Source organism: Cotesia glomerata, linkage group LG5 (genome assembly GCF_020080835.1).
Source record: "Cotesia glomerata isolate CgM1 linkage group LG5, MPM_Cglom_v2.3, whole genome shotgun sequence".
NCBI classification, from domain to species: Eukaryota; Metazoa; Arthropoda; class Insecta; order Hymenoptera; family Braconidae; genus Cotesia; species Cotesia glomerata.
In genome coordinates this window covers 7,094,572-7,119,530 of record NC_058162.1, presented here as the reverse complement: position 1 = coordinate 7,119,530, position 24,959 = coordinate 7,094,572, and the positions used below count along the sequence as shown (strand labels likewise).

Genomic DNA, 24,959 nt, shown 5'->3' with positions numbered 1-24,959 from the left:
TACCCAATACTAAACTGTGTAGCAATTAAAGCTCATGGTCGCCATAGTTGCGGCAACGTTGCGTATACAGTTGCATGGATAGTAGAGGAGTTGTATATATGTATTATAACTATATGTACTGCAATTGTGATGCAATCCCTATAGTAGGATGCTTTATAAACTCCCATGACTCAAGAGATTACAAGTAAATTAAACATTCATATTTATGTATTTATTTATATATTAATATGGATGGATGAGTCAGTTCAGGGTATTCGATTATTATTTTTTATCGACTATTAATCTACTTAACAGTTGATAGTTATAATTGCGTATGTATAATTGTACACTAAAAATATCAAGAAGTTTCTTTTTAGAAAAATATCAAAGATATTTTTTAAAAAAATTATATTTATATTGAGAAAAAAAAACATTGTTTACACAGAAAAAAAAATGTTCTTGAATCAAGTATATAATTTTGAAGAACTTATCTTCTTGATTTAAGAAAATTTTACTTGATTCAAGACAATAACCCTCTTCAAAATTATTTTCTTGGTTCAAGAATTTTTCTCTTGAATCAAGTTAATTTTTTTTTTCAGTGTAGAAAAAAAATTTTTGACGAAAGAATTTTAAATGAATCATTCAATTTGTTAAGTTTTTGATAAAATGACATCAATAAAAAGAATATCGGCCTTTAATATGAAATATTTAAATATATGAATAGCTTCAATTGAATTAAGTAAAAATAATTTTGATCTATTCGACGAACTATTTCGATAAGAAAATTTTTTATCAAAAATATATGTTTTTGTGGCAAGAAGATTATTTTATTCTAAAAAATTTTTTTTCACTCTGGTTTTCATAGAACTCGTAAAATAACTAAAACTATTTTCTTTATTTTTGTTTGCAATGAAAATTTACCCCAACTTTCCTCTTTAGAATACAAAGACGCCACGCTAGAAGTTTTATAATTTTTCTGAGCCTCTGTATTCACTTTCTAAGAATCTAAAAAAAAATTAAGATGCTTCGAACCCTAGGAGGCGTGAAAAATTTTCCTGAATTTGTCGATCATAAACTTGTAGTTAGAACTGAAAATTTTTCAATTGAACAAGAGATAACCATGAAAGGCAAGAATTTTTTTCACATTTTAAAATTCGGTTATTCAAAAAATTCTCAAGAGAATAGGCGTTATAATCATAAGCCCATTAAGGTAGTTGTTGCGTGAAAGACATTTCAACAGAAAATTATGAAATTTTTTTTATTGAAAGATAAATATATTAATAAATTACTACCAGAATTTCAGATCAACTGACCGCACCGTTTTTGAGTAATTAATTTTCGAAATTGCATCTTTTACACGTAGAGGTATAGAGAGATGGTAAAGTTAGTATGAAATCTTTGGCCCACTCGAGTGGTACGGAAGATTTTATCCTAACTTTATCATCTCTCTATACCTCTACGTGTAAAAGATGCAATTTCGAAAATTAATTACTCAAAAACGGTGCGGTCAGTTGATCTGAAATTCTGGTAGTGATTTATTAATATATTTATCTTTCAATAAAAAAAATTTCATGACTTTCTGTTGAAATGCCTATCACGCAACAACTACCTTAAAAATGTATCTTAGCTTCAGAGTTAACTTATGTTATATTCTTCAGTCCTTTGACTCAAGAACCAAAACAAAATGTAATAAAAAAAAAATCAGAGCAAGTAAAGCAACTTTTCACTCTTCTTTTGTTTAACTTGTTCTTTCCTCTCCGTGTTTATTATTATAGACTTGTATGCTACCTAAACTTTGTCCCTGAAATAAAACTTGCTACTTAAAAGTTCAACCAAAAAGATCCAAGCAGAAACATAAAAAAATTCGATCCATTTTTAATAAAACATGAAGAATTTCCAAAAACTCACCAATAACAACCGTATTAGCGACGACTTCTTTAGCCGCGGCAGTAACAGCCGCGGGACCAGTGATATATCCACTGAGCGAGAGTGAGGACGCAAGAATTTGTCTTTTTTCCTCAAAATTTAGGTAATCCAAACTATTGCTACGTTGGGGTCCAGCGGACACAATGGTCACCGTTTTGGTCATCATTTGATGATGGTGATACTGATTGTGCTGCTGCTGGTGGTGTTGCTGCTGTTGATGGTGTTGATGCTGATAATGCTGGTTGTTCGGTTCATTGTTGCCAGAGTTAGAGTTTGAGATTGAGTTTGAATTGGGCGAGTTATTGGCACTTGATTTCTCGTTGCTATCTTGCAATCCAGAAGATGGCATTAGGAACAAGCTACCACTCAAACGAATCGACATTTCTTGGATAGAGATTAGGACAATTGATTTTATCAACACCGGCGCTTATGAGACAAGCGAACCGGTTACCGTTCTTGTTTACGGCTCACCATTGTCGTTAATTATAGTTATGGTCCCTTTTTTTTATTTGGTATTTTCACTTTTTGCTGTTACTCTATTGACTGAGTATTAATTGTCGAGCTTTTAGTCATTGTCTTGATATTCCTTAGTTTGTTATTGAGGTAGCAGAATAAAAGTTCAAGTTATTGTTTTTTAATAATTGTATTGTATTTCCAGGAATTAAAGATACTTTGTTTATGTATTTGTATCAACACTTTTGTTTTTGTTATTTTTTCCTCCTTAATTCTGATTCTACATTCTCGATTTATCAACGGTGATAGCTGCTACGTTATATTTTATATTATTATTTCGTTATTCATAGAGCGTTTAATTACACTAAACATTATTTTTTATTTATATTTTATTTCATTCGTCGGTTTTATTTCAATTATAAGTCACTGGTTATTTTTAATTCATAATTGGCATTTATGACACTGAAAAACTTTTTGTTTAGTTGATTCAGCAAGTTAATGTGTAATGTGCATCGTATTGATTTTTCGTTTTAGTTATTTACTGTTTAATAATTTAAGAGCCTAGTTTTTGGAAATTGATACAAATAAAAATTAAATTAGAAAACTCAAAGATGAAATTGATTGCAAGCTTATGAAGAAAAATAAAAGAATTTTAATGACTATTTTTTTTTCATAATGTGAATTTATATAATTATTTTAATAAAATTTGATTAAATTATTAAATTTTTAAGACTGATTTTTGGAAAGAATTTTGAACACATAATTATTTTAATAAAATTTTAAATATAATATAATTTTAGTGTTATTATTATCAATTATTAAAAAATTTTTGATTTACAATTATTTAAAAAATTTTAAGCGCTAAAAACAATAAAATCATTTTACTCATAAATTTATTGTTTCAAATAGTAAAAATTTTTCTTTAATAAAATTCTAATGTATGTAATCCGTTCAAACTATATAATTATCAATTAAAATTATTATTATTATTATTATTATTATTCAATTATTATAATTATTATTATTTGTAATCAGTTCAAACTATTCAATTATCAATTAAAATTTTTATTATATAAATTCAAACAAAAAATTTTTTTAAAAATAATCAACTCAATAATTCAAATTTTAACTTTTGTACAACTCCAATTTTTACAATTCTAAATATATATTTTTCTTTATTATCATTTCATCTATTTGCAAATAAATTAATCGCAGGGTGGCGATTGACCTGGAAAACCTGGAAATGTCAGGGAATTTGAAATTTCTGGAATAGCCAGTGAAAAGTCAGGGAGTTTTGAGTTGGGTCAGGGAAGTTTTAGTTCATTTAAAAAAATAAACTAGAATATTGTAGAAATAATAAATTATTTCTATAGCATTTTAAAAATCTTATTTTAGATAATTTTTAATATTAAATGTTATTTAATTTCTTAATTTATATTTCTTTTTTTTTTGTGATCAATAATATTAAAAAAACTAAATGTATGGATAATTAATAATAAAAAAGAAGTATAACTTCTCAATGATTAATGATAATAATATCAATTATTGTATTTTTAAAAGTTATAAACATTTAATCGAAAGAAACTAATCTTTTTTGAATAATTGAAAATCTGCAAAAAAGTATAACATAATTTATAATTCCAAATTTTTATTCAATTCTAAATATTATATATGAATTCTAGCATACAAAAATTATTTTTAAAATAATTTGCAATTATAACGAATATTTGAATAACCATTATTTTTTTGTAGGTTCTGGAATTTTATTTTAGTCAGGGAAAAGTCAGGAAATTTTAAAATTTTGAAGTGTTCAGTCGTCACCCTGGCAAATAAATTAATCGAATATCTGCTTTCAGGTAAATTTTCTCATACTATGTACAACTTTTTTATCATCAAAGTAATTCACAATTTAATAAATATCTAAGGTAAAAGCCCCAATAGATGATTACGTACCAGTATATGATCACTCCATGTATTTGTATATCTATATTCACAAATATAGGTATACAAATACATGGAGTGATCATATACTGGTACATGATCATCTATTGGGGCTTTTACCTTACCTCAAATAAATATAAAAAAAATTTTTTTTCATGAAACTTTTAAGTGAGTATTTAAAAATTTATGTACTCAAAGTTAATCTTCGTATTGCACTAGCAACCGCAAGCACGTTTTATAAATAAAAAACGATTTTTAAATATAAAAAACTTTTACAACCTAATTAATAACCCAGTGATTGCATTTGAATGCCGAGAAACTGGATCAAAGTATAGACCAATAAAACTTTTTCCTCTCATATCCAAAAGAAATTTAATCATTTTACGTAAAATCGTTCTCAAAATAAAAATTTAAAAATTAATATCAAGTTATACATGAAACATTTATAAAAAGTCTGCAGTTGCAAAAAAATTTTCAGCAATCACCCACGAGGGAAATTGTTTTATTACAATTGCGATCACGAAAATTGACAATACTCTTGAGAGTTATAACAAATAGATGATAAAAAAAACTAGGACTACAATTCATGAAATTTAAATATTAATCTACCGATAAATTTTAAAAATTACAAATCCAATTTTTTTTCTAATAATAATTATTATTATTATTTATCTAAGCTACTAGATAATTTTTAAATGTAAAAAAAATGAATGAACAATATATCAATTAAGTAAACATTAAGGATTAAGAAACTCGGAATTTCATTGAATATTTGATTAATATTTTTAGTATGATATAAGAACTCTAGCTAGCCAGCGATTTTTATTTACTTTCATTTTCAATTTCAAGGATTTAATCTATCCCAAGGCCAAGCAGCCAACCATTTCTCCAGCTTCACTAAAAAAAGTCAGTTTTAACAAAGCCGAGTGGTTCTTTATCTGTCAATAAACAATTAATGTCTCGAGATGTCAGTTTAGCAAAATTGGATATTTTTGGCAGACAGCTCAGAACCTTTTTACATTTTCTTTATATCATATAAATATATCCTATATATTTATGTCTATCTATTTTTACTAGTTTTATTTCATTCTTCTTCGTATACTAGTTTAGTTGTATTTTATATTTCGAAACACCTGTGCAGCACGCGATCTACCAAAGATACCGGATATAAAAATTACCATTAATATTATTCTGATTGTTTGAATAAATAAATTTGAGTCCATTTGTTGTGTTTAGTTTAAATTTTTAAAAACTCACTCTTATTTTTCATGAAAATTAATTATAAAATAATTTATAAATAATTATTATTGTTAAAATATTTGTAAATCGTATTTTCAGAAATTTTGATGTTTACAGGGACAAATTTTCATTTAAAATAGTTATTGAAAAATGAAAAAATTTTCCGACTATTTAAAATATTTTTTTTACAATAATCTTGTTGAAAAAATGAAAAAAGTGTTTGATGATTAGTTGGATTAGTAAAATTGCAGACATTTGACAATTTAATATTTTAAAAGCTCAAGAAAATTAAAAAATAATGTGCAAATTGTTTTTTAGTCACAATAAAAATTTTTTCAATTATAAAAACTCATCAATTTTGTAATTTGAATTAAATCAATTCTTTTTAAATATTTTTAAAACGCGGTTAAATTTTACACTCATTTTAATTTTCTCAATAAACAAATCAAATTTTCAATCATTTAAAAAATTGCAATTAAAAAAAAAACTATTAAAAATACTAAAAGACGTCTAACTTAAAATTTTTTCAAATTGGTGAATTACAAACTCTAAAATTTATCAATATAAGTAGGTGCTAATTTTTACAGAAAAAAAACTTGGCACAAGTATATAATTTTTTTCATTAGTATTTTTCTACTTCGATATAAAAAATTCTTCAGTAAATTATTTACCAAAAATAAATGACATTAAAGTTAGCAGTTACTTAACCATTTAAAAAATTACATTTTTTATTTTTTAAAATTTCTACGTGTTAATTTTTTTTTCTACTTTTTTTTGCCATAATTTATTTGTTAAAAAAATTTTTGAAATTATCAAACATCTGCTAAATTAATTTTCATCAAAAATAATCAAATAAAATATTTTTTATAATTATTTATTTAATTTATATGCCAAGGCATTAATAATGGCAATTACAAAAAATGTAACAGGTTCATTCAATCACAAAATAATTCATCCGAAACAAAAAAAATTGTCTGCAATTTTTAATAATAATACTGAAATTAGCAAACATTTGACAGTTTTCAGGTTATTTTTTAAAAAATAATTATAAAAAACAAACTCCACATATAAAAATTACAATAATTAATTAAGCAGATATTTAATAATTTTTAGAATTTTTTTTAACAAATAAATTATGGCAAGAAAAATGAGAAAAAAATATTGACGTAGAAATTAAAAAAAATTATAAGTGCAATTTATTAAAAATAATTTGTTTATTAAATAAAATTAAAAAATTATCAAGTGACTGCTAACTTTAATATCATATAAAAATTAAAAAAATTTTTTATTTATAATTTACTTGAAAAAAAAAAACCAAAAAATGATCAAATGAATGATGATTTTAGTATAATTATAAACATAATCACATTTGTAAATATAATCACTTGAATGAGTAATTATTTAGTGACAAATGAAAATTAGCTGATATGATGAGGATGATGATGAGGAAAAGAGACAAATTGTGTTGGTGTATCATATAGAAATAAAGGCTTGATGCTCGGTCTCTCGGTATTATAGGTATAATATTCGAGAAGAGACCAGACAGAAAACAGAGAGAAGCGATTCAAGACTGAGAACGACGACAACGAGCTCTAGCGAACTCTCGACGCCCCGCGTCACTTGTGAATCTCGCATCGAAACACATTATTTCTTACAAGTAAAATTTAGATTTTATAAATATTTACTAGATGATTGGAGTAAAAACACTGTAATTAAATAACTTTTAAATAATTATTGTTCACAGGTATAAAAAGAACAAACGGTTACACTGGCACTACACACTTATTATTATTAATTATTTATTTATATTTAATTGGTGTCACGACTCGCTTGGACGGATTGTCGCAGACGGATATAATAATTATGTTTCACTGGCACGAATATTTATTTTTTAGTTATTAATAATAATAACGGTCATTATTTTATGGTGTCACCAATTGTAAAAAATTTAAGTAAAAAATAAGGAGCGGCGTATAAAGCGTAACCACACACCGAGGCTCGCTCGCGACAACTGACGGCGGCCATGCGATTGTTGCGCCACCAACCTGTAAATACTGTAAGCATTTACAACCACGAGGCGCATTATTATTATTATTGTCTTCTTTATTGTAATTATTATTATTAGTATTAATAATAATATAAAATTGATAATAATAATGAAAAAAAGATGAGATTTTCATGACTAATATGACAACTTATTACATTTTTACAAATTTTTTTGTTATTACTTTGAATAAAATTTACTGCAGTGAAAAAAGTGGCAAAATTTGAAATTTTAAATGAAAATTAACTTTGAAAAAATTATACTGAAATTAATATATATCTGTCAATTTTTTGGACTTTTATAATGATAAAATTATGATGAAAAAATTTTAATTAAAAAATTCCACATCTAAAAATTAAAAAAAATTACCAGTGCAAATTTTTTTTTAAATATGTTTTTTTTCGTTGATCTGTAATGAAAATTTAAAAAATTGACAGATGTCTGCCAATTTGATGATTTATTTTTTAAATAAAATATATGTACATTTTAATGATTCTGAAGTTGACGAAATTAGAATTTTTTTAAGCAATGGAATTATAATTAAAAAAATATATTGAAAAAATTCCAAATGTGAAAATTAAAAAAAAAATAATTCGTAGAAAATTTTAGAAGTATTTTTTTTTTATTTTAAATGATTTGTTATTAAAATTAAAAAAATTGACAGTTGTCAGTATTATAGATTTTAAACCGTAAATAACTTGCGGAACGGATTTTTAATTTAATTCTTCTGGAGTGAAATTCACTCCGAAAAAAAATTTTATTTATATTGTTTATAAGAAAAAACTCCGAAGAGTGAACTCTTTATTTTTTTTTAAATGAAAATAAAAAATTGATGTAATTCGTTTAAAAATTGCAAAATGCGTGCTTAGAAATTTTAACAATCAACCTAACTTTTTTTTTTTAGTTGTAATAATTTTAATATTTAAGGAAATAGCGTCAATATTTTTTAAAGATTTTTCTACAACTTGCATTGTTTTATATTTTTTCTTTATAATTTTTTGCTAAGAAATTTTTAAAATTGCCATATAAAATTTAATTTTAAGAACATTTAAGTAATTAATTTTATTTTTTACTTCTTATGTTAGAATTCATTAACAAGACAAAATTAAAATAATCTTCAAGAAAATTAGATTTAATGTTCCAAAAAAGTCGAATTTTTTAGATAAATACAATGCATATTCACAAACATAAACTTGAGATAAATTGTTTGAAGTATTTGTAAATAATTTGGTATATGAAACTTTTTTCAGCTGAATAAAAATTTATTTTAGTGTGAAAACTCCATACTTGACATTTTCGGATTAAAATTCGTATTTACTTTGAAATCAATTTACTAAAAACTCCCGATTTACTTCGTACACGAAATATTTAATTTTTTTGCGCAATCCTAAACTTGAATGTTTAATGCGTGTAAATAAAAAAATTTTTTTCTTTCTAAGGGAAGAGGTCATCGGAATTTTTATTTGTTTACCTCAAAGTCAATGAAACATATTATGATAAATAAATAATTAAGATTTTCTATTGTTTTATAAAAATATCAATATTAAACCATTGATAAAAATTTTTCCTGCTCAGAATTAATTTATATAATTAATAATGGTACTATCATTCGATTATAAATTTTTCAATTTATTTTTATCTTTAATTTTTTCAATTTTAAATAATATTGTCATTAAAAATAAATTTAACTAATTTAATTCTTATTTAGATTGTATTATTAAAATAGTTCTTTTTATTTTAAAACATTTTTACTTAAAAAACTCTAGCTGCTGTAATAAACCCTTTTCCCTCAATAATATACATTGAACACTCTATTAACTATTCTATTGTGTTGCTCCCTATTGTTAAGAATTCATTGTTAAGTGTTTCATATTAAATAAGTCATAAAATGTAAAATTACGAAAAAAAAAATTGTTTAGTTTCGTTCAAAGTATAACTTATGTAACTTTTCAATATATCATTTAAATATTCAAATATTAATAATATAATACCAAGTTAAAGTACACAGTACAAGTATATTAACCATTATATATTATCGATACACACTCTCCACTGTTCTGTTATTCATGATTTATTTAAGTTTTTCACTTGCTGTAAATACTGAAAGCATCGTATTTATGCACTCGTAAATCTAAATTTATTCATATATCTATAACGATAAAATTTTTTTAAATCTCGACTATTTAAAATGCTATAAATATATTTTTCTAATAAATTTTAATTACTGAAAAATTTTATCAGCAATAAAAATTTTTATTAGATATTTTTTTTCCTATCATAAAAAATTAAGAAATAATTATTAAATTGCTGCCAAGAGAAAACACAATTGTAATTTTAACAACAATGTATGCATGTAACCACACATAATTATTATAAACATATATCATACGGTAAGAGACCCAATTATGGGACAGTAATTATAAAATAAAATGATGACCTCCATGTAAGTTTAAGCAGAATAACTTGTGATGTTTATCGAATTGATTACGACCCGAGATATTATCATACTAATTAAAACTTTAAGGACCTTAATGATAATGAGAATACTCATGATAATTACATGTATTTTTACACTTGTAAAAAAAAAAATCAAAATTAAAATCTTACATTAATGGTACAATATTCTTAAAATTTATTTTTAGTAATTTTCTGTCGGAGAATGAAAAATTAATTTAGACATTAATTAAGGGGGAACACTACTGTGATGATCGAAAAAAAAGAGGTGATTTTCGGGAATTTTTTTGACAGGGAAAATAAAGGAATTTGGGGATCGGATTTTTTTTATTTTATTAAGGGTACATTAAAGATTATTACCTTAAATTTTTATTAAGAAATATTTAATTATTACAAAGTTATTAACAATCTCGTAGAGCACTAGAAAAAATTTCCCCTTCCATGGTCGGTTCGATAACTCAAAAACAGATCATCTGAAAATAAAAACCCAAATTGCTTTTTAATCAGTAAGGATGTAATTATCGTCAAACGTACGAAATTAAAAAAATTTTCATTTTAAAGATTTTTTTAGCCGGGTTAAAACAAAAAAAAACAGTAAGAATAGTGAGAAAATTTTCAATCAGTCGCCATTTTTTTAAAAATTAAAATTTTCAAACTTCCGTACATGCGACGATAACTACATCTTTACTGATTAAAAAGCAATTTGGGTTTTTATTTTCAGATGGTCCGTTTTTGAGTTATCGAACCGACCATGGAAGGAGAAATTTTTTCTAGTGTTCTAAGAGATTGTTAGTAACTTTGTAATAATTAAATATTTTTTAATAAAAATCTAAGATAATAATATTTAATGTATCCTTAATAAAATAAAAAAAAATCCGATCCCCGAATTCCTTTATTTTCCCTGTCAAAAAAATTCCCGAAAATCACCTCTTTTTTTCGATCGTCACAGTGGTGTTCCCCTTTAATAATAGACATTTTTTAGATTTTTTCAAGTCTGCTTTATAAGAAAAAATTTCAAATTCTATATTTAATAGACAAAAAAATTTTTTTAGAAATATAAAATAAAATATGTTAACAAAAAAATTTTTTTAAAAATAAGATTGTTAATTTAAAAAATTGCATAATTATTTAAAAAAAAAAAAAACTGAAAAAAATTGTTGCAGTCACTGTATTTTGAAATGGGACAGCCGCAAGATTGAACTCGTGTTTTTTTAATAACAATATATATAATTTTAAAAGTCTAGTTATGCGAATAAGAGATGACGTGAGCCACGTGGTATTCGCAAAGCGTCTAGACACTCTCTAATTTAAACTGACTTGTGATTCTATACCCGGACTTTGGGTAGTTTTACTACGTACTACTATTTTCTACATACTAGTGAGCCTTCTATCTAATGTCACATATAAACTACACCTATTTATATACTTATATAGCTGTCTACCTTTTCATATCAGTTTATCCGCTGTCACAACTAATAACTGAAATAATACAAGTGAAACATTCTTCACCTTTCAAAAGTAGAAATCGGTATAATTTATTAGACCAGAATTTTTTTTTTCTTTTTAAATAACGCATGAGGAAAAAAAATTTTACAATCAAAGTTAGAATAAAATAAGTGAAATTTAATTAGAAAAATTAAACTAAAGAAACATGAAAAATTAGTAAGTTTGTGTTTATACACTAACGATGTGAGGTATGTGTGAAAAAAAAATGTTTGAAGGCCTTAGTTTCGAGTTGCTGTGATAACACAACCCGAAGTGGAGCACGACAAAGCTTTACTCTACCTCTGCGTTGAACTGACATTTCTCTAGTGGTAGAAATGCCATTGTGTAACAGAGGAAATAAAGAGAGAGGAGTTGTGAGTTGGATTTTCTAGTTTTAGCACCTAGGTAGAGGAGAAATTGAAGCTACGCAATGATGGTCAGTTTTTAGTCAGTCGGTAAATAGGATTCATCTTTTGGAATGGAAGTTGTTGTCAGTAGCAGAAAATTGATAGGAAAAATGAAAAAATCTTGCAGGACCTGGATTCGAACCAGCGACCTTGTGCGCGCTAGACTTACGCAGTGTCTTACGGCCAAGAGAGATGAGTCAGTTACACAAACGTTTAGAGTAGTAAGTGTCCAGTAAATTCTTACATTTATAATATACACTTTATTTTATTTATTTTTTTGATAATAATCTTGTAATTTAATATGATACCCCCAGGTATCTAGTGGAATAATTTTTATAAAGATAAATTTTGAAAATCAACCAGCATACAGTGAAGTCTCCGTAACTTCTTTATTATCTAACTTTGACTCTCTATTTTATCCCCACTTTTTTCCACTGAAAAGTATAGTAGAGAGGCTCATCTACCGCCGCGAATTCTTTTTTTAAATTTATATTTTATTGAATGTTGCTATTTTTTTCCAATTACATTTTTCAATTATAATCAGTTTATAAATCTTTAATTCATAACTCCTGGCCCATCGCTGGGATTTAACTTATTTTAGATCTCTATATATATATATATATTAAGTTAACAATATGTATTTATTTGATATTTGTGACTTCTTAGGGAAAAGTGGGTAAAAAAACTCTATTAAGGTTTCGTTGTACTATGGATAACTTAACTCAACTTCGTATTAACTATGTTTATTTTACATCTATTTACAATATTTACATTTTTTATAGGCAGATTTCTATTACTATTAATCAATAGCTGTTGAGGTAATTTGTGTTTGGCCTAAGGGTTGGAACTAGTGTTTTTACAAACATCTTTTAAAATTTTATGTTGATTTAATTTATTTTTATAGAAATCGGTTGCTTGTTCAAGAATTAATTGATTTAGTTTCGGAATTTTTAGTTTCTTAAAACTAAACGCGAGTTCTCTAATTTTAATTCCTGGCGTATTTAAATTTTCTTTTGCTCCAATCAGAAATGTTAGATTTTTGTAAATAAATTTTTTTTTCAGTTTTGTAAATAATTTTCATATATAAAATTTTTTAATATTAAAATATGTAAACATTGAAAATTTTTTTTTTTCACAAATAATTCATCACAAAAAAATTAAAAAAAAAATTACACTCATAGTTTTTTAAAATTTTGTAGATGTGGAATTTTTTTTCATAATAATTTAAATTACTTGTGCAAAACTAACCAATTTTTAAAAGATTTGTTTTATTTTCTATTGATTAAAACGTTAAATAAATTTAACAAATAGTGTGACCTAATAATGATTTTCTTAACAAATCTGAAAATAGCTTTTCTACAGAAATAAAATGTAAATAAAAAATAAAAATAAACGTGGAAATAAGCGATAAAGTTTGAGAAAAATTTCATGACAACACGAGTGAGTTTTCTCTTTACGGCTGTCAGAACAACGTCGCAAAAACGGAAGTGAGGACCAACAATGACAAGCGCAGCACATAATAGACGTGTTATATTTTGTGTTAATATAGAATATATGTATATGTAGAGCATATTATATATTAATATTATAAATTCAGTCAGATAAATAAATACACAGCATAAACTCTCAACGTGTTTTTGAAACTAGGGTAGTATTCCCTTGTTTTCACAAGGTTCACTGCATTGCTGTTGTTGATAAACGCAACGTACTTAATACTTGTCTTTTCCTCAGTATGTGTTGGAAAAATAGTGATTGAGTGTGTAATTTTTATAAAATTATTTTTGTTACTGTAAAAATATTTTTTTGTCATAAATCAACAATAATAACAGTAATAATCGATATAATTAACCCGTTGAGGACACATGGGGTCCAGTGGACCCCAGGCGAACTTTGAGGCAATTTTAAATTTAGATGTAGATTTATAAATGAGTCAGTGTGCAATCTGTTATCGGTTGAAATCTACGTAATAAGTTGTGATACGTCACAAAGGTCTCCATGCTGTTAGCCTCATTTTAAGCGACTGACCGAAATTCGTAACTTCAAACTTCAGAATAAATATATTTATTTCAAACTTCATTAAATATTGATTTTTTTCTTTAAAATATATTGTTTTCCTAATAAAATGGCGTCGATTTTTTTTCGATATCGTAAAAATTAAAATTTCTGCGACTTTTTTTTATAAAAAAAGTTTATTTTTTTTTTCTAAACGATTTTTTAGTATTTTTAAATTATTAGAAATTAAAAATAGCTAGTAGATATTTAGAGGGAATGTTATATTGAAGTTTGGTGCCAATTATAAGTCAATACATCCCATAGAAAATGAATTAGAACTGTTTTGCTGAGTGGGGTCTACTGGACCCCGTGTGTCCTCAACGTAATTTTTTCGATGTGTGTCCTCAACGGGTTAAGACAATAAGAAAAATTTTGTCCCTGGCATATTAAAATGAAAAATTGATTTTTTCATTAAATTTAGTATCATTAAAAAAATATTTACCTGAATTTGTAATTAATCAAAATTTCATGTTTTTCAGCGATTGTTAATTTATTATAAGTTTTTCGGAGGAGTTATAATTTGTAGCTCGAAAATCTACACTGAAAAAAAAAATTCTTGACTGGAGGGTAAATTTTCTTGGCTCAAGAAAATATTAAGGAAAATTGAAAATTTCTTGAATGAAGTCAAAGTTTCTTGAGCCAAGAAAATTTCTTCTTGCTCCAAAATAACTTATGTCTTCCTTAAAATTTTCTTGGTACAAAAAGTTTTTTTTCTGTGTAGTTATTGTTTTGGAAAAATGTTTTTTTGAAAATTTAGCTAACAAAATTATTATTAATATCAACAAAGTAATTTACTAAAATATTTAGTTGAATTAATTAAAAGATTCTGCTATAATGATTATACTATTTTGTTGTTACATCATGTAAATTAGTTATTATAACCTAGACTTTGTTATTCTTTACAGCCACAAAGCCACTGTAAGTTGCTTATAAATTAATAAAAAATGTATTAATAATTAGTTGATTTTTAAATTATATCAACTATGGAAATATATCAATATAGAAAGGCATGTCAATAGTCTAGGCATCAAGTTCAAAAACGTGAAAAATAGAGATAAAGGTCCTAAAAATATGAGCGATGGCTCATTCGATTCGGAATCACCTCTAGAAAAATGTTTTCGAAGGATTTTGGTGCAGGTAAAAAATTGCAATTGTTATTAACAAAATTAGATGAAAAAAAAATGATATTTTCTTTTTTGTTAATAACTCGAAAAATATTAACATTTAAGCAATTTTGAAAAAAGCTCGTTAAAGAGGAGGAAATTTCCAATAAAAAAGTCTTAACTCCCGGAACTCTATCTCCACTATTTATAATTTTAATTTGACGTTGAAAATAGGGCTCCGCGCGGCTGTTACGGCATGCGCGCGCCGCCGCTAAAGAGAGTTCAGCAATAAAAATAATTTTTTTATAACATAAAATGTGATTTTAAAAATTTGAAAAATTCTAGTATCTTCTTAACACTTGAAAGAATCGAGCCCTGAAGAAAAAAAAGTTTAATCACCATTTTTCAAAAAGTTATTCAATTGTTAACTAACAAATTTTTTCCCAATCTCCATTGGCATAAACAATAGGATGAAAGGTATAAATAATTGACCTATAAATTTTAAACTTCGTGGAGCTCTTTTGATATATGTACTTTATAAGATCCTGCGATAAATTTTCATAAAAGTTTATTATTTTGTTAATTATGATTTTTTATAACTATTGAAAATTTAAAAATCTAAAAAATGTTGATAAAAATTTTTTTTTCAATTAATATTTAGCTATACCTGTTTTCACATTAAACAATGGCAGTATTGGGATTGGTTGCAGTTGAAGTGACGAAGTTTCGTGTTGGAGATCCAGAAGCTCTTCATCTGTCTTTTGGGCTTCTGCCAACGATGCGTAGTCGATGGTTGACTCCAATTCTTCGATCCTTGACAGGGCATCAGCGACGACGTTATCTGTACCTGAAACATGTCTAATATCGGTAGAAAATTGTCCAATGAACTCCAGGTGACGTTGATGCCTGGGTGAGCATTGAGTTGACCGCAATTTGAACGCGAACGTAATTGGTTTATGATCGGTATAAATTGCGAACTCTTGACCTTCTACCATGTGACGGAAATGTTTGACTGACAGATAAATCGCCAGTAATTCTCGATCGTACGCACTGTAGTTGACTTCGGCAGGACTGAGCTTCTTCGAGAAGAAGTTAAGTGGCTGCCACATGTTGTCGACCCACTGTTGTAGGACGGCTCCAACGGCGGTGTCAGATGCGTCGGTGAATATTGCCAGCGGTGCATCGGATTTTGGATGAGATAACAGCGTCGCTTGGGCCAAGCTCTCCTTGGAAGCTTCAAATGCTTTGGCAGCTTCTGGAGTCCATTTGACCGGCGCACGTCCCTTGATGTCTCCCTTGAGTAGCTCGTTCAGTGGAGCTTGGATACCTGCATCTCTAGGAATAAATCGGCGATAAAAGTTAGCCATACCTAGAAATTGACGGAGTTGTTTGCCGGTGGTCGGTTTTGGAAATGACCGGATGACTTCGACCTTTTCAGGCAGTGGTTGTACTCCAGCTTCTGAGACGAGGTATCCGAGGAACTCGACTTCTGAAACTCCAAAGACGCATTTGCTGGGGTTAATAACGACGCCATATTCCTCGAGCTTCTTGAAGAGTATTCTGAGGTGTCTCTTGTGTTCTTCAGGTGATGTCGAGGCGATCAGGATGTCGTCGATGTAGGCGTAGCAAAAATCCAACCCGCGAAGTACTTCATCCATGAAGCGCTGGAACGTTTGCGCTGCGTTCCGTAGTCCAAAAGTCATGAATGGAAACTCGTACAGGCCGAACGGTGTCGTGATAGCTGTCTTTTGAATGTCCTCCGGTGCAACTGGAATTTGATTAAACGCCCGCACAAGATCAACTCTGGAGAAAACTTTCTTACCATGCAGCATATACGAAAAATCGTGGATATGTCAAACCGCATACTTGTCCGCCTTGGCCCGGGTGTTGAGACCTCTGTAATCCCCGCATGGACGCCATTCGTCGCCCTTTTTGGGAACCATGTGCAGCGGTGCAGCCCAAGGACTCTTTGATGGGCGTGCGAGTCCTAGGCGTAGCATGGCTTCAAACTCCTTCTTGGCTGCTTTGAGCTTGTCGGGGGCTAATCTTCTTGGCTTGAGCGCCACCGGTGGTCCTGGAGTCGTCTCAATATGATGCTGTGTCTGATGTCGCACTTCTCCTGGAGTTCCGCTTGGATGTGTGATCGACGGGAATTCTTCGAGTAGTTTGTGATACTCAGACGAGCCGGAAATGATCCTGATCCCTGGATCTTCGCACTGAACAATCTCTCCTTCTAGGTACAACTTACTGGTTGTGTCTAACAACTTCCCGCGCTTGAGGTCGATCAGCAACCCGTAATGCGATAGGAAATCGGCGTCGATGATGAGTTTCGACACATCCGCAATCAGGAACCTCCATGTGAAATTTCGCCTCAGGCCCAGGTTCAGTGTAAGCGTCGTGACACCATATGTAGATATGGGCGTACCGTTAGCCGCGGAAAGTTCGTAGTTTGCCTTTTTGCACGGTCCAAGGTAATATTTTCGCGGAATTACACATAGATCCGCACCGGTGTCAATTAGAAAATGCATATTTGACTCACGGTCGCGGATAAACAGATGGCTAGATGTCTGCGGGCGAGTGTCGTCGGCCGTCATTAACGACTGCCCTGGGCATTTCCCGGGGTCCAGTTGCACGGTTGCGTACACTTATCTGCCTTCCAGTTGAAAATCCAATGGTACCAACAAATTCCCTGGGGACGAGGGCCACGTGATCGTGCTCCTGACCGGGACTGGGGCTTACTACGGTGCGGTGTCGGTGATCTGCCACGTCTGCCTTCTGATGGTGAGCGCATATTTCGCTTAATCTCTGCCATCTCCAGCTGAAGGTTGTGGAGCGCAGTGGCGATTGACGTGTTCCGTAACGCCGCAGTCTCGAATACGGCTTGATGTGCCGGTACCGTCTCGTGTATGTTGTCCGCAACCTCAGCCATCTTTTCAAGTGACTGGCCGCGCTGCACTGCCATCGTCATCCGATAACCATCCGGAAGACCTCGTAACCAGATCGACTGCAGAAGATGTTCCGGGATCTCACCTCCGATCTCTTGTAGCCGGCGTAGGTACTCTGATGGTTTTTCGTCACCCATCTTCTCGCCTTCCAGCCGCCTGTTTGTTTTCTCCGCCTGACTGATGCCGAGCCTCTTGATCAGCTGCGCCTTCAGTTCATCGTATAACGCGGGGGTTTGCTCTTTCATAACGACGTCGCGCACTTGTTTCGCGACTCGCGGAGGTAACGCTGGCACAATATGAGTTAGGCGATCCTGCTTATCGGTTATACTATATCGCTGGAAAAGCGCTTCTACCATAACGAACCACATTTCTGGGTCTTCGCTAATAAACTCTGGTAACCGCGTCAGGGCTACGATCCGACCAATGCGCGCTTCAGCCTCCGGAACTACCTCACCGTTGTTAACCGTAGGGTTCACCATGATTTAAAAAAAAATTATTTTACAACACGACGCGAACTACTCACACTAATAACCACACTTCACCAGAAAAAAAAATAAACTACGCGATATAAATTTACTGTAAGTCGAAATTTAAAACACGCGAATTATTATTTGAACTAGGGGTCACCACTTTGGGAAGTACGGGTTAGCGAGTGAGCGAATAGAAATATTTAAGTTTAATAAATTTTATTTAAATAAATCTAACTATTAATACACGCGTGTAACTTAAAAGCGAAGTGAAGCTAATGGGTTTTCAGGACTAACTGATTTTTTTAAAGTGTTCATCTCGGCCTCTGACCTCTCAGGAGGTGGGGGTACTCGAGGGAAGTATTGAGAAAATATATAGGATAGGAGTACTTAGTTGTACGTAAGTATGGAACTAGGTACAAGTAGGTCTAGGTATAGGATAGATTCTGAAAGTATGTAAAAATCACAGAAATAATAGTTAAAAGAGGAAGAGAGAGATATAGGTACAGAGGTACAGGTATAGAGCAATTATTGAGCTCATGGGTCCGGTCGCTGGCCAGGCGACAAGAGTTTTCAATCCCTTAATTGCTTTTTAGAAAAAGGTAGGTTATTGGGATATTTTTATAAAAAATATTTGGGAAAACCCTTAAGCTTCTTACAAACAAACTTATACATATTTTTAATCTTACTACAATACATTTTATTAGGGTCTCGCCATCTGCAAATGTGAATTTTATTATATTGCACCAAAATTACAATAAGCTAAAATTTCCCAAAATATTCTTGCAGAGACGAGACTTTATCAATCGCTTGGCATCACCAAGTAAATTATAATCCGGTATAATTTATGGTGATGAGACACAACTGAAACTTTTCTAAGAAAATCTTAATATTAAAATCTCATATTTTTAGGACCTTTATCTCTATTTTTCACGTTTTTGAACTTGTTGACTAGACTACAAATGAAAGTAATAAAAATAACATCTAGGTACTAATAACTATTCTAATAAAATTTGGAATAAAACAAATTTACGCGGTCGTAATTTTAATTTATGAATTCCCATAAAACACAAATATCAATTATAATTTTTCTATTTTTTTATTGCAGTATCTACGAGTCCTCGAACTAGTACTATAGATTTTTTCTTCGTTTTTCATTATTATTTTTATCTTTTTTTTTTTTTTTTTTTTTTTTTATTATTATTCTCAGTAAGCTCCTATCTCATGTACGTTCTGCAGCGAATTGCTGAGTTATTATTGGAACTCCGTTAAAGGCCGGTCGATGAGTCCACCACCAGTGGTCAAATTGATCAGAGGAAAAATAATTACCGCATACGACAGATATACTATAACATCCGACATATGAAGACTCAATAGTCGATAAGATCTTATCATGACAATATTAAATAATGAATGTTTTTTATTTATTAAATAACTTTGTCTTATTGAAATTGAATTATTTTTTGTGGGTGGAAAACCAGCTATCAGATTTTTTCCCTAAACATTTTTCAATCTTCAATATTCAAGAAAGTAATAATATTATTTATTTAGATTTTTATAAAGATGATAAATAAAAAAATGTGAAAGTGACTTCGGTCAAGATGGAAAAGCTTATCTTGTTTATTATTCGCGTGTTTATTTACTTTTTTCCCCGTACCGAAGCAGTTTTGTTTTTTTTCTTAGTTGTTTATTTATTTAGAAGCACGATGACTTTTCACTCAAATACTTGAAATTTTTTGCAAGTATAAGTGTGCAGAAGTAAAATTCAACGGTGTAAAAAATAATATTTACAATAATAATAATAATGGAAGTTATATCTATAATAATGTGCTCAAAAATAACTTTTTAAAAACAAACTATTTTCAATGAAATTTTATTCGCGACTGAAAAAATCTATGAATACAAGATTGTTGGAAGTAAGTTTTAGCTTGAGTGTTTCTATGCCGAATCTGGGTCATCGATTCGGAAATAATTCGCGGCGACTTAAATAATTTATTTTTAATTTGAAACAGATATAATAGCATGAAATTAAAACATTTTGTCCTTCAACGAAAGAAAGGGGAAAAGAAAAAGGAGCGACTTTGTGTCGTACTTTGCAGAAAATTTGTTTGTTTAGGAGTCCCAGGACTCGATGTCTTGCACAAACAAGAATAAGAAGCGAAAGTTGAGAGATTAATCACGAGCGAAGACCGAAAGTAATTGCGGTGAAATAAATCGTTTGCAAAGCTTTAGGTTGATGGAATTCCGACCAGGAATTTGTTCTCGAGTCTTGAGGGAACGAGTTGATACAAACCACAATATTGGCCGCAGAGTTTCTCAGGAGAAAGAGAAATTTCATTTTAAGACAAACGAAATGCTAAATGGAAGCTCTGATGGTTATATACATAATTAATCTTTAATAAATCGGATTTATTTATGAACCAGTTTGTTTTGCGATACAGTTTGGCTAAAGTTATTCAATTTTTAATCATGGGACACAGATGGAAACATATTTTACTCTTACTTAATTCATTACGATTTATATAATTTCAAACATTTTTAATTGAAACCTTTTAATACTTTTTTACAATCATTCAAAACTGACTTAATAATTTTTACTATTACACTGATAGAAGAATTTGCTTATAGTTAAAAATATTTGTTAATATTTAACAAATCATTTATTAGAGATTACTTCGTATTTAGAAAGATTTATTAATATTTAATAAATGAATATCAGATTTATTAAATACAAACAAATCATTTTAAATACTAAGAAATATTTGTTTAATACTAAAAAGTGGTTTCTAATAAATGATTTGTTAAATATTAACAAATATTTTTAACTATAAACAAATCCTTCTATCAGTGTACCTAAATTTGTTCAATGGAATCTAATAGAAGAGTTTTAATGTATCTCAATATTTTTTTCAAAACTCAAAAATCTCCAAAAGTATGCAAGTAATTTTTTACAGCTGCCTAAATTCATCAAAAATCTTTTAAAGCTGTCTAAATAATTTTTTACCGGTCTGATTACATCAAATTAAAAATTTTTTTTCGGTGCACCAAATCATCCCTAAATATTCTATATAAACCCCCCTTGATATTAAAATAAATGCAAAAACCAACATACCACTGGCAATAGAAGAAATCCGCCAAAGACTATTCATCGTTAACGATATTTGACACTGAACTTGATCCTAACCACACGCCGCCAAGTTCAATAAGAATACTAATACTAAAAATAGCGTAACATTGAACTATGCAAACATGTGTACACCCCATTGAAAAATAAGGGTGTGGACCATTTTAATTCACTCACATTAACTCGTTATCACAGTAAAGTCAAAGGCTAATTCGACGATTCTCAATAACAATCCATAATTTTACTAGCCATTTAATTTTTAAATCACCATCATAAAATTTTAATGCGCCGATAATTTACTAATATGTCAAGGTAGTCGTGTCTCTATTTATATCTATTTTAAAAATTAAATTTTTTATCATTATTTAATTAAAACTGACGGTCAATATCCCGGGGTTTTTATTTCAATGAAAGTTTGTAACAACAGCGCCTGAGGCGAGATAAAATAAACGTTTAATTACATTTTAATTAATGAGGTTCCTCCATCATCCTTCACAATAATGAAAATATGTATATATGTATACAAAATTGATCATACTACTGTGATTATCTAAGGTTGTGCAGAATGTTTACACAGCAAAGAGATATCTAGACTGATGATACTTCTAAGGCTTCAGTTGATCCAATCCGACCTGACCGACACTCACATTCACGGTATGCCACTACGTCAGTCATCTACTACATAGTACATACTGATATATAATAATACTACTACACTATACTCTACTTCCATCCTCTTCTTCCTTCTGTTTACATCCATGTTCAGGTTCACTTTACTAGTATTTATTTATTAAATACAATATTATTTGTGTTGAGCATATAATAGCATCGTTGTTCTATACTAGTGATGATGTGCCGGTGGCTACTGCTACTTTGTGATAGCTCAAGCGTGTTTTATTGGCTATCCATATCCACCATCGGGTTCGATATAGAAAATTCATACCTATATTCTTTAGTGACGTACTTTTTAAGGATTACTTTGTTGGTATAAATAGTGAATAATTGTTACTAGTAACTAGTTGGTGATTGGATGACACTCATAATGAATTGATAAATATAGAAGGCGCTTTTTAAATTTATATTATGTATTATATGTATAGTAAAAATATTGTGGTGACATTTTTCTCGTGTCGTGGGCGGGTATTAACAATTCATCCGGGGTACGGTGTAGGAGATTTATTGTGTGTTGCGGTAATAATTGATACTTTTTTAAATGTCATGTGGTATTAAATATGGGTTAATTGTATGCATTGGTGATACTGAGTGGAATAAAAATAAAAATTTTATTGTCTTGATTGATTTTTAGGTAATTAATGTTTTTTTATTTGAATTATTCAGTTGTAAATTTTTATTAGGAATGATAAGATTATTTTTAATAATAGTTTTTCTTAAATTGACCTAATTGATGAATTATTCGAGACATAGAAAAAATACTTAAGAAGAGAAATTAACTAATTGCGGAAATAAAGATGAATATGACATAAAGAAGATGAAAATTCAAAATGACCTATTCACTGAACAATTCATTTATTTCACTCGGTGGATTGGATTATCAAATTTCTGCCTCTTATATTTTCTTGATTGTATTTCCGATAACGAAAATAAAGAAGTAAATTTATATTTTAGTTCGTAGGTTGATGTTGGTATATAATCATATGAATTCATTGTACTAAAAACAATTTTATTGTTATGAATTATGATTATTATTATATTTAGAAGAAATAATTATTGAAAAAAAATCTATAAAAGAGTATTTTGAGTTGTCCATAGCAACACTGAAAAAAAAATTAACTTGGTTCAAGGGAAAAATTTTTGAATCTAGAAAATCATTTAATATTTTTTTTTGTTTTTAATTAAAGATTTTATAGTATATAATAAATTTTATCCATTTTAAGTGGCTAAAAGACATTTATTTATAAGTTTTTAAAATTAAAAATTAAAATAAATGATAATCATTATTATTATTCATTTTTGCAATAAAAAAATAAGTATTGCTTCAACAAATAAAGAACAACTATTTATACTAAAGCTTTCGTGATTAAGCCAGAAGTGTCATATTGATACTAATAGATAATAAACCACAAGTATCATCGGATGAAGTACCGTTACATACGAGCTTTTCATATTAAAACAACTTGCGCAGTCATTAACAATAATCGATTAATTAAGTGTCGGCTTTCCTCAACACTTCATAGTTATATCACATAGTTTTGCACGTCATCGATGCTGTATTCTGTTTACCATCTCTATTTGTTCATATGTTAACTAACATACATCAGCAAAAAAATTGGTTCAAACACTACACCATAAGTGGTACTTGCACCGTAATAGTGGTCTTAAACGTGGTTAATGGTGTGAATTTCATATTAATTTCGAGCGCATGCGTAAGGCAACTGCTCTTGTCCGTCCAAGTATTCTACGTTATTTACATTTGTAATTCTTATAATTATTATGATACTAATAATAAATACATAAGAAATATGTTGAAAATTCCAATCTACGTATATGAGCTGCTTATTGTAACCAAAGCGGGAGTATAGAAGCCGTTTAGTTCCATTTAAAAATACATTAGATAAAGATTTTATATAAGTAAGTGATGCAAATTTTAAATCAACTTGTCACCCACAGACAGAAAAAAAATGTTCTTGAATCAAGTATATAATTTTGAAAAACTTCATGTTCTTGATTTGAGCAAAAAAATTCTTAAACTAAGAAATTTTTACTTGGTTTAATTAAATTTTACTTGATTCAAGAATTTTTCGTCTTGATTCAAGACAATTACCCTCTTCAAAATTATTTTCTTGGTTCAAGAATTTTCCTCTCGAATCAAGTTAATTTTAATGCTTTTTTTAAAATAATTCCTTTTTTTTTTTAATAAATTTTTCAATACATGTCAGAAAAATGTTTACTAGTTAAGAATAAAATTACGTGTGTTTCGTATCATCTGTCTCCCATGGATCATTCTGCGCTGTCGTTATATTATCTTCTTACTCTTGGGTATAAAGATATTGTAAGTAGTTTTCTCGTCTCATCTAGGCATAGTATAGAAGGAACTAGGAAACTGGAGACTGCAGAATGAAGTAAAAAGAGTCGGTGTAACGCTGGGTGAATGAGTCTCGTGAATATTCAATGTTGGAGGTAAAACGGTGAGATTTCATCAAAGAAGTAAGAGAAGAAGATGATAAAGAAAAATAATGAAAGAAATGAAAAAGATTACTACGACATTCAAAGCTTATGTATGCATAATAACAAGTTTTCAGTTTTTAATCAAATATATAGGTATAGTCATAAGACTAAAAATTTTTACAAGGAATGCTTAGCGGATAATCATGTTTTTATT

The 24,959-nt window shown here is 28.9% G+C and overlaps 1 protein-coding gene across 9 annotated transcripts in view; it reads right to left on the bottom strand.

Annotated features, from left to right (window-relative positions):
• The window catches only part of LOC123265418 (phosphatase and actin regulator 2), a 169,516-nt gene that overhangs the window by 121,811 nt on the left and 22,746 nt on the right, over window positions 1-24,959 (bottom strand). For 2 of the 9 annotated variants that reach the window (XM_044729144.1, XM_044729147.1), the window contains exons 1-2: window positions 6,924-7,194; window positions 1,888-2,919 (exon numbers count right to left, since the gene is read on the bottom strand). The exons of 3 other annotated variants lie outside the window; for them this stretch is intronic. In XM_044729144.1, coding sequence (XP_044585079.1) covers window positions 1,888-2,287 — 400 coding nt within the window. In that variant the 5' untranslated portion in view covers window positions 2,288-2,919; window positions 6,924-7,194. Of the gene's footprint in view, window positions 1-1,887; window positions 2,920-6,923; window positions 7,195-7,223; window positions 7,561-21,607; window positions 21,720-24,959 lie in introns of those variants that run through there. 4 more of the 9 variants (XM_044729145.1, XM_044729146.1, XM_044729151.1 and 1 more) reach the window with 4 other exon arrangements.